General features: G+C 38.5%; 1 protein-coding gene across 1 annotated transcript in view; it reads left to right on the top strand.

Annotated features, from left to right (window-relative positions):
* Nucleotides 1–10,830, top strand: part of map2k5 (mitogen-activated protein kinase kinase 5) — a 59,479-nt gene that overhangs the window by 11,358 nt on the left and 37,291 nt on the right. The window contains exons 6-12 of the mRNA XM_005746822.2: nucleotides 628–695; nucleotides 803–851; nucleotides 2,352–2,416; nucleotides 8,097–8,136; nucleotides 8,277–8,345; nucleotides 8,849–8,930; nucleotides 9,879–9,940. Coding sequence (XP_005746879.1) covers nucleotides 628–695; nucleotides 803–851; nucleotides 2,352–2,416; nucleotides 8,097–8,136; nucleotides 8,277–8,345; nucleotides 8,849–8,930; nucleotides 9,879–9,940 — 435 coding nt within the window. The remainder of the gene's footprint in view (nucleotides 1–627; nucleotides 696–802; nucleotides 852–2,351; nucleotides 2,417–8,096; nucleotides 8,137–8,276; nucleotides 8,346–8,848; nucleotides 8,931–9,878; nucleotides 9,941–10,830) is intronic.

Here is a 10,830-nt window from a genome sequence, read left to right as displayed (position 1 = left end):
TTTTTTTTTTTAAAGGTCAAGAGTCTGTTTTGAGAATACGATGTTCTCTCCAGAAAACCTTTAGTCTTTTGCTAATCTTTCCCTGCTTTTCTCCTGCTTTAATACAAAAGTAATTGGCCGAGGGAAGCCCTGTGTGCCTTTTTAAATGAGGTTTTCTTGGGCACTAATTAAAGAGACATTCCCTGTGCTTTAGTGGACCCAACGCATTGGCCTTTTGATCTCAATTAATATGCTATTTTTAGTATCTCCTTTAAAGGGTCTTGTCTCTCCTTTTGTGTTCATATCTAGGTTGAGCCTGGAGGTCTTTGGAGTAAACATAGATGCAGATGAATAGATGTAAAGAAAAAGTCTCCCACGAGGCACGAAAATGGGAATGTCTTAAGTTTTCGTCTGGACTCTCCCAGCTGATTTTTGCTGTCTTTCTTCCTGTGCTTTTATGCAAATAAAAATTTTCTTCTTCTTCATTTGGCTCTTTTTTTTCTTTTTTTTTTAAACAGTCAATTGACTTCACAAGCTGAAACGAGAGGCTTGTGTTTTATTGTCCATGTGACCGTGTGCTGTTTTTTTTTTTTTGTGTGTGTGTGTGTGTTTTTTTACATTCTTATGCCTGTCTTTGCACACCTTCAGGTTAATACAAGGCCTAATCCAGCAAATGACTGCAGTCACGCTGTCCCAGACTCTATAGCTAACAACAGGTGAGCTTTCTGGGGCACAAGGATCATGTTACACTACCTGGAATAAACAACTAAACCTCTGGTTGGTAAATGTGGTGAAGTCTGATATACTGTTTTCTGTCCTCCAGCTTAAAAAAGTCATCTGCAGAGCTGAAGAGGATCTTGACAAATGGCCAGGTTAGTGTGTGCTTTGGGGTTTCTGTACAATTCCAGCCTGTAATCTTACTGCTGTTGCTCTGAGACCTACTGAGGGGCTGTGGGCATGTCATACAGGGTGTGTATTTGGATGTTGTCTCGTCACGCTGACTGCACCCAATATATAGACTTGCTCTCTCCTTTCTCACTCACACGCACTCTGACTCTGTAACTAGTGTATGCATTCAGACACAGTGGCTATCATGTAGGAAGAAAATTAGACATACAGCCTTCCTGGTTTCTACCTGATTGTTGGGGTTTCACTGTATTACTGTGGGGTCTTTATCTTAAAATATACAGTGCCTTGAGGTGACAGTTGTTGTGATTTGGCACTGCATGAATAAAATTGGAATTGAAACCATCATTTCTCTTTACCTCCATCTTCTCACCTTGCTATCACATTAGTTGTGGTTAAATTAGGGAGGGTCCATTATCACGTGTTGTGTGCAGGCATGTTTACATGTTTACTGCACAGCCTGACCCTTATCAGTACTCATCCACATTCTAAATATCAAAATAAAGGAACTTTTTAAACTAATGTATTGTTAGTCTGCAGCCTCAGTGAACATCACACACACTGAGGTCATGTTGAACGGAGGCAATAATTAGAAATTAAAAATATTCACTTTATTTTGTTAATTAAAAAATTATACACGCAAATAAAAGTACTTTTAAAAATAATGACAAATAAAAAAATGTATTTTTGGCACAAATTTTAAGTTGTGTAGTTACCAAAACGTGTAGTGGATTTATTTTGCTTTTGTATTTTTATTTTGCATTATTAAGGGACATATTTTAATATTGAATAGTGATGTTTTGAGTAATTTTCACCCTAAAATCTTAGACCAGGACAAACGTTACATAATGAACTGTAAAATGTATTTATGAATTGAATACATGATGGCTGTCTTACATAAAAGTATGCTGATATTATACAAAACAACAACATACAACTCTTACTTGTTTTTTCATGGATTTTATTCTGCCTTCTTCAATGCTTAGTTGATATTTATATTTACATAAGCTTTGCCTCAATCAATTATTTCATCGTCCTGGTTGGAAAAATCTACAAAATGTACAAGAGGAGGAAGCTACATGATCACACCCTGACTTAAAAAAATAAATAAATGATGAAATGATTGAAAACAACTCATCATTAAATCCTACAACATTCAGCGTCCCACTCGCCCAAACACAGTATTGTTTCTTTGTTTTAAATTGGACAGCAAAACCTTGTATTGATCTCTTCTCCTCCTTCTCTTATTTTGTTTTTCACTCCTTACGTCGCTGAACTTGGACTGACCTGAATTCTTGTCTTGTTTATAGCCTTCAATTACAGTGCAGTCCCATCTCCCTCACGTGCTCACATCTCTGTCTCTCTGCCAGTTTAGTTACACATGTAATTCAGCGGTTGTATTGCTTCTCATGTTATAACATCCACTTACAATCAGTGTAATCCTGGGTGTGTTTCCTTCTCTGCAGATAAATGCCCAAGATATCCACTATCAGGAGCAACTTGGCCATGGAAATGGAGGCACAGTTTACAAGTAAGTGTTTGTTGGCTCTCACGATGAGGCACCAGCATTGCAAGGCCAAAGCACTGTAATGGATAGTGACACTGAAGAGATTATGGTGCATTCAGTAAGCCTGAAAAAACTGTACCTGGCAGATATTCAACAAGAGTGGGTACTTTTAGATTGAGTGTGACTTCTATCATTTTTCTGTCCACTTTTTCTAACAAAATAGGACTCAAAACTGCATTTTGTGTGAAGGGGTTTCATTCCTCACAGCACTCTTTCTGTTCAATTGTGTCTCCATCTATCACTCACTGTTTGGTGGGGCATCTGTCAGGCTGATTTTCATCTGTACCTTCATTTTTTTTTTTTATTCTGGGTTGAAGGTTGCAAACATATATGATATCGATTTGGGGCTGTAAGGTATGACAGCCATTGACTTAATTGGCCTATAGTAAAGCACATAACCTACCACCAAGAAGACTTCCATCCTTTCTGGCTAGACAAATGTATGACTGACCTGATAACGTTGTGACAAGGTTGGCATTTGTGTCGCTCCTTCTATCTTTCTTTCCCCTACCTTGTGCTTTCTCTTTCCCATCAATCCTCAGCTATTGAGCTGTTTTATTGAGATTGAAGTATTGATCACTGCTCAGACTAACCTTGGCTTGACGGAGTGCTCTGCTTCTGATAGTCCAACAAATCCAAACGTCTATCTTTTTTATTTCTTCATCCTTTTCTTTCCAAACACCTTTTACTGTTTTATGGTTTTTCTGAGGTTTTTTTTAATATATAAAGCTGCAGTTTCTTATAGTTGTCATAGAATAAGATTGTTCATCAGTTTGGCACCAGAAGTGGTTACACTGCACAGGGGAAGGCCAATACTGCAAACCCAACAACTTTTCAGTCAATTTAGCCCAGCAAAAAATCTATATGCAATGCTGCTGAACTTTCTAAGGTTGAAAGGAGACGATTTTGAAAAAACAAAACAAGTAATGTTTGTTATTTGTGTTCTATTTATGTGTTTATCTAATTTTAATTTGGCTTTTACTATTATTTAATGAACATGCTTTAATTGTTTGACAGATACTTTTGCAGGTCAGAATCATTTAGACAAGCAAAGGAAACCAAGTGTACTGAAAAATGTGCATGTTGACCGCTCACTCTCCTACCATCTTTACTATGTGTGATGCTAATTCCATTTAGCAAATTTTGTGACATAGAAATGAGGCGATGCTGTGCCCTCTTCAGGACCTGCTGTTCATTCCAGCTTATATTGGGCCTATCACTTGTGAAGAGCACTACGATAAGCTCCCCACCTTTTAACCTCTTAGCCCATTTATGACCTAGAGCCATTTAGACTCAATTGGATGTTACCAACATCTCAGCTCTCCATAGCCACATGCTGACCTAACCATCCATCAATGTCAGCCTTTGTTTTTTATTACACACTCTTTCAGAGGTCCATCTTGTCCGCCACTCCTACTGACTCTACGTCTTATAAATACAATAACAAGGACACACAGGCTGTACTTGTGACTCGTGGCGGTGCAATTAAAAGAAGCACATTTGCCTGGCTGTGGTGACATCTACTTAGACATCCACGGCTGCTCCTTTAGTGTCTCAGCCCATTTTCTCCATTGATTTTATTTTTCCTTTATATTGATCATTGTGTTTCAAATGGCTGTGCTTCACTGGTTGATTGCTCTTAGATTTTCTAGTTGTCTGAAGAACCAGAGGCATTGTGTTTCCATATATCTGTCTTTTTTTTTTTTCAATTTTTTGTTTCCTTTATTAAATTTGGTCCAATATATGAATTTGTGCAGTGATGGGTAAGAACTAGAGCCTTAACAGGTATACATTTTGGGGATGGATAACTTCACCCATAAATGCTCAAGCCTTCTCTGAGTGAAACTGTTTCCAGCTATGCTGCAGTGTTTGGTGTGATACATGGATGTCCCACTCTAAACACTTGATCTGCATTTTTACCAAACTGGAGAACAGTGTTGGTCAAGTAAAGCTATTTAAACCTATTTTCTGCATATTCCAGCATATAAAATAAAAGGCGGAGGTTTGCCCTGGTGCAGGTGTGTCACAGTGGAAGGATCCAGCAGTTTCTCTGTGAATTTCACATTTCCGTGGCAGCGTACTCTGTGCTTTCTCGGACGTTTAGGGGGTTTTTCGTTGTAAAAAGAAGTTTTCTTCCCACACAGTGAGCAGCGGACGCTAATGTTTTTGTCACTTTTTACGGAATCAAACTCAAAGTAAGGTCAGTATTTCCTCGCTTTAAACGCTGCACGGTCATATGCTCTCCCGCACTCGTTATATTATCCATTGTTGATCTGTTGCCACGAACGTCGCACTCGCTTACGTCACTGTCACGAGACACTCTTGCAAAAAAAAATCACGGTTTTAGTAACGCCCTAACGCAGCGTGCTTACGGGAAAGTAACGATAATCGAATTGCCTTTTTTTGTAATAGTAATCTCTTACTTTACTCGTTACTTGAAAAAAGTAATTGGATTACGCGTTACTGCCCATCTCTGCTTGAGAATAAATAGCACCTTTTGCACCAATCTTAATGTTGAGGATGTTGATCCAAAGACCAAATGGCAGTATCCATTGGAGGAGTCAACAGTGGCTCATAAAGTGTGCTCAACACTCTTTTTAAGCATTCAAGGTGATGATCAGACTGTTGGTCGTGCTATAACTTCCTGAATCATCTAAATCGGATAATTTACTGCCTGCAATCATACCCGGACCTACTGCACATTAAAAGCACAGGCGTACTTTTTGACTATACCAATACATTTCTCACTCATCGCCTAACCTTCCTTCAGGTTTAGCTTCCTATCATCACATCCTCTGTCCTAAAATCAAATTCAACTTGATGGGTTGCCTGCGTGCTTTGTGCATGTGCTCAGCCCAGGACTTCTATGGGGCAATGTACAAGGCTGATTTTGAAGTGGTGAATATAATTTAGATGAGTTATGGTTTTTGATATTTGTATATGAAGACCTGTTAAGCTAACTTGGGTCTCATTAATGCACATCTATATCTGTTTCATCCACAAGAGGCCTGTTCACAAAAATATTGAGCGTTTTTCATACAGTGGTAAAGAAACCTTTAAACGCTTTTTATTTGAACTCTGGATTTCTGCTCATAATGTTTTGGATAATTAGGGAGCCTTTTATGTCTCTGTGTTTGGGTTTCTGTCAGTCTGTGGCACTTGGGTGACCGGTGAAAGCAGTATCAGGTGAGGGAGTCAGGGAGAGAGAAAGGCAGCTCGTCGTCCATGTGGCAGTGTAAGCATAGCACGTTACCCTGATCCAGGAGGCCGATCTCTAACCCACGGCCCCAACTTCAGAGACATAGAGAGAGGCCCTATGAATACTGCATGATGAAGCTTTTATTACAGAGCGAGCTAGAGTGTAAATAAGATCCAGGCAATGGGGCACGTTTACTGGGGTCAGATCAGGGGGAAGTGGCAGGGGGTGGCTATGTAACCTTGTCCCCATGTCTCCTGCTGTCACTAGCCTGTCACTGTAACTCATACAGGGATGTTCGGCCCTGAGGCAGTCAAGGACAACCTCAGAATAAAGCTTCAGTGCAGTAGAGGTCCTATTGCATCTCCACCCCTAAAACATGCCCTGAACATGCATTTCTTTAAACTTGGAGATTAAGAAGCTAGTCACTGTTTCTATTGTGGCCTCCTTTAGCTGCAGAAACCGCCATCAGATGTTTCCTATAGTTGAGATGTTTGTAACTTGAGACTTGCATGACGAGGAAATAACTTGCAGAGGACCACTCTTCCTCCAAAACCATGCAAGTCCATCAATATTTCCAGACTTCATAGAACAGCTTATAGCTTGCTATGCATCATAATTGGCTGAGGTTAAGATCATTGTAGAATTTGTACTTCCTTTATTCCTGAAAAGCAGTGTTCAGTTTTTCAACATTCTTAGCCTCCTCAGTGAGAACAATAAGTTGTTTAGCACGGTGAAGACGTGGTTTAATCTTCTTTCAGGCTGCCACACTTACACAGCCTGCCCAGTCAGTATTTAACATGTCTACCCCTGCAATCTTGCCTCAATTAACATCTTTGTCTTAATTAAGAAGCAGCAGTCATGCTTAACTGATATTGATTGTAGCTTAAAGGAAGACCGAGACATCAAAATGAAAACAAGGCTATCAGCCTTCGTGTTCAAAGAGCTCTGGTCTAGAAAGATGACGCTTAAATTCTTAAACACTGTATCCGTCTTGAGGCAAAAAGAAATGACAGTGTGAAATCAGAAGAAGCTAATGGAAAAAATATTTAACAAAAAACAACAAAAAAATCTGGCCTTCTTGTTTTATCTGTAAAATTTGGCTCATGGCAGACCTTTGTCATGGGTCCTGACACAAATTGAAGTTGCAAGTAATTCAGAGGATTATTTAAGCAATACTGACTCTACTACCTGTAGATTCAAGGAGAGGGCATAGAAGCTGAGACCCTGTAGCTATCAGTGAATTTAATAAATTGTTTAATATGTGAGGTTACTGTTTCTTCTCTGGACACCTTGAAATAAATGACAATCACTTAAATGTCTGAAGTTTGTCTTTAATTAGGGGAAAAAGAGAAATGTGGCATGGCTGTAGTCAGAAAGCCAGAGCCAAAGTTAGCTCTAACTGTGGGTAAAAACCTGAAAGGCACTAATAGGTACCATTAATTAAAGGCCTGGGACAGTTTAGAGGTATCTGTCCGAAGAGAAATGCGATCCTCCAATCTTAGACACATTAATCACACCTTGTGCAATGCACATTCTCTCTGGATGACCCACAGACGGTTGAGTAGCCAGGTATCACATTTACTAAGCCTGTTTGTGAGCTAACCAGCCTGTGTGACGTACACTGAAGCCAGCTCATCCCCATCACCTGACAGCTGTTGGACAGTATTTGTCCTTGAGGATTGTATGTTGAGAGGTCACCGGTCCCGTAAACTAACCTTCAAGGGCTGTAACTAAAGCCGATGTTTGGCATTAAGGAGTTTGATAATTAAATCATTATGGGGCCAGGTCGGTGGCTGCTGCTTTACTTGCAACTCAAAACTCTGTCTGGAGCAACTAGACAGAGGCTGACTGCATCAGGTTTTGCGTGATGCTCTCTGACCTTGAAGAGAAATAACAGCAGGATATTGTCAGTCTGGTTTAGACTCTGCTCAAAAAGTCCGATGTGGATGATTTATAGTCAGTTCTTTTGGTCAATAAAACATTATTGAACTAACTGTAGCATTACTCGCATCATCACAGCTTGTGGTGGTTTTAATCAGATAGCGTTGCATGTTTTTCTTTCAGAACAGAGTCTAGAGCAGCTTCATGTAATAGAAGTGTTAAAGGGAGTAAACTTTAATGGCAAAATATGAATTTATGAGCAAAGTATGGCCCTCACATTCACCAGATATGAACATCATTGAGACTCTATGAAAAATGCTGTAGAAGAATAAGAAGCTACTTTCAGCTGCTCCCTTATTCATAAGGGGTGAATATGGGACTATTTGTATGAGGCAGGTTTATTAAATACTGAGTAACGAGGGTGCTCAAACTTGTATAAATGCCATATTTCTTTCATTTTGTAAGTTCATTAAAGAAAAAGTAACAACATATTACTGTCTGAGACGGCATTCCCTTTTTTCAGTTTTGTTTTAACCTTATTGTCTTCTCTTTTGACCCATCCAGAGCGTACCACGTTCACGGCAAACGGGTTTTAGCTGTCAAGGTGAGAATTCCTTCCATTTACATGACGATCATAGTGCTTACTCTTTCATTTAGTCCGTCCCTTTGAAACATCAGCGGAATTTGTTGGTGTCGAGTTTATAATTTTGCTGCCCCTTTTGTCTCGCCCATGTCTGATTGCAGGTCATTCCCCTGGATATCACGGTGGAGTTACAGAAGCAAATCATGTCAGAATTAGAAATTCTCTACAAGGTTAGTTTTGAATGACTAATTTGCCTCCTGTTCTTCACCAAAACATTTTTTTCTCCACTGATGTCTGATGTCCTACCGCACCTACATTTTTAATTAATCATGAGTCTAACTAATGAAATGCCATTTATCACCTCTGGTCTTACTTACTAAGCCAGGGATCAGTGATACATGAATGAACAGGCACACAAATGTGTGTGTGATCTGAGAAAGAATATATACATAGTCTGTGTGTGTGTGTGTGTGTGTTTGTGTAATTAAATGATAAATGTAGTACTTCTTTCAGCAGTTAGACTTGCAATGGATGCTGCAGTGATGCTTTTGAATCATGGACTGAAATCTTAAAATCTGATCACAAAAAGCTTTTGTGCAGTTCATTCCTGATAATTTTTCTTTTTTTCTTTTCAAATTTATTTCTTTTTATTTATTTATTTTTTTCGTAATCCTGAATAAATATTTTTGGCATGCTCTTATATGATCACATTTTCTGTGCTCTTAAATTGCAGTGTGATTCTCCCTACATCATCACTTTCTTCAGTGCCTTTTTTGTAGAGAACAGGATATCAATATGCACAGAATTTATGGACGGTGAGTTTCTTTGCGACTTAAGCAAGTAGCTTGTTTTTTTCCCTTTGCTAGCTACAGTTGTATAAAAGAGACTTTGGGGGAAAAGTCCTCTTTCTCTCTGCCGTGTACCCATTTACACTTCTGCAGATCAAGAGAATGTCTGATCGCTGTAAGCTGTTTAGCATGCCTGTGTGCTAAAAGCTACAAGGGCGTGATAAATCTTGACTTAAGTGCAGTTGTAGGTGTATTTGTGTGTGCCTTTACTGGTGTGAGATGGAGAACTGTGGGTTTTTTTTGTTTTTTGGGGGGAGGTGGGGGAAAGCTGTATATGTTTGTCAAACTGTGTGTTAATGCAGTGATTTCCCTCGATTCACACATTTTCTAGCTTGTCAGCAGTCTGTATAACTTCTGAGTACTCTGTTAGTTCATGAAGCATCATGAAATTTCTGGATGTATGTCTACAAATGTAAACAGGTTCACATATAGCAAACACTGAATGATGATTGGGTATAATTGTGTATAGTTGCTGTCATTTTGCAGAATACTTGGATGATATCCTCAGTATCACTTTATCTTAAATTAACTGGGTAGCGTTTTGATGATGTTATAAAAAAAATGACTGATTAGACTTTTATTTGTATTATTACTACTACTATTTATTATTACTTTTATTATTTCATTTTTATTGATTATTTATGTATTTAAATTAGTTTTGTGTACTTTTTGCAGTGTATATGTAGGTCAGCATTGCTCTCTTGGCAATGATGTCAGTTCAGGATCTGTGGGCTAGATAAGTAATATAAAACCTGGATTAAGATGAAATGAGCATTTCTTCTTTTTTTTTTAATCTGAATTGTGCAACATGTCTGTATTACTGTAACGCTCTAAATATACATACGCACATACACTTATACATGCATACATTGACACTGACTAACCTGTGTCAATGGGGAAATCTGTGTTGTGCAGGTGGCTCATTGGACGTCTACAAAAGAATTCCAGAGCACGTGCTTGGAAGGATTGCTGTGGCGGTAAGTGTTCATAAAGTATGCAGAGTTTCCCTGCTGTAAAGTTAAAACATTTTTTTAACTCTATATACAGAGCTCTAGCTGCGAGCACAACAGACCCCACCTACCTGCTATTCAAACTTTCTGTTTGCAAGAAATCAGCTAATCAGATAAAAGTTGGTTTAAAGGGATTTGGTGCAGCACTAAAAAACTTTTTTCAAATTGCGGATGAATAGAGGCTAAACAATTGTCTGCTATAATATAAATATACAATATTTTAAATAGTGAAGTCAAAATTCAGGACTTTTTATTGCCCCTCTGTTAGCCTGGTTCTTCCAGAGGTTTCTACCTGTTAAAAGGGAGTTTTTCCTTCCCGCTGTTGCCAAGTGATTGCTCTGATTGCTGGGTTTTCTTTGTATTATTGTAGGGGTTTTATCGTAAAGTATAAAGTGCTTTGAAGTGACTGTTGTTGTTGTTGTGATTTCTCACTTTATGAATAAAACTGAACTGAAGTGAATTACAAAATTACAGTTATACTACCAATACTAAAGGAGTTATATATGTTGACATGTATAAAAAGTATAGCATCAACAAATTGTGTATATACATATCTAAGCATATATAATATGTTATGGCAAAGCCCTAGGGAGACGGTTAATTTGTACTTCTTGTACTTTTTAAGATAGCGCTGTCGACCCTCTATAGCACATATGTTTCAAAGTTGTGGCCCAAATACAACAGTGGTCCCACTTCCTCCATGGCAGACTATAACAGCAGGAAACCCTTGGTTACTAATTTGTCAGCAGATATAGACTACTGACAAATTGTAGCATTTGCCTAGCTCTAGCTGCTTTCTACATCACCATTCATATAACTGCTAAAAGGTTAATAATAATAATAATAATAATAATAAT

Source organism: Pundamilia nyererei, unplaced genomic scaffold (assembly GCF_000239375.1).
Source record: "Pundamilia nyererei isolate P.nyererei 1_Seehausen unplaced genomic scaffold, PunNye1.0 scaffold00184, whole genome shotgun sequence".
Taxonomy (NCBI): domain Eukaryota; kingdom Metazoa; phylum Chordata; class Actinopteri; order Cichliformes; family Cichlidae; genus Pundamilia; species Pundamilia nyererei.
Note: the sequence above shows the minus strand (reverse complement) of the source record. Positions and strands in the feature narration are given on the sequence as shown.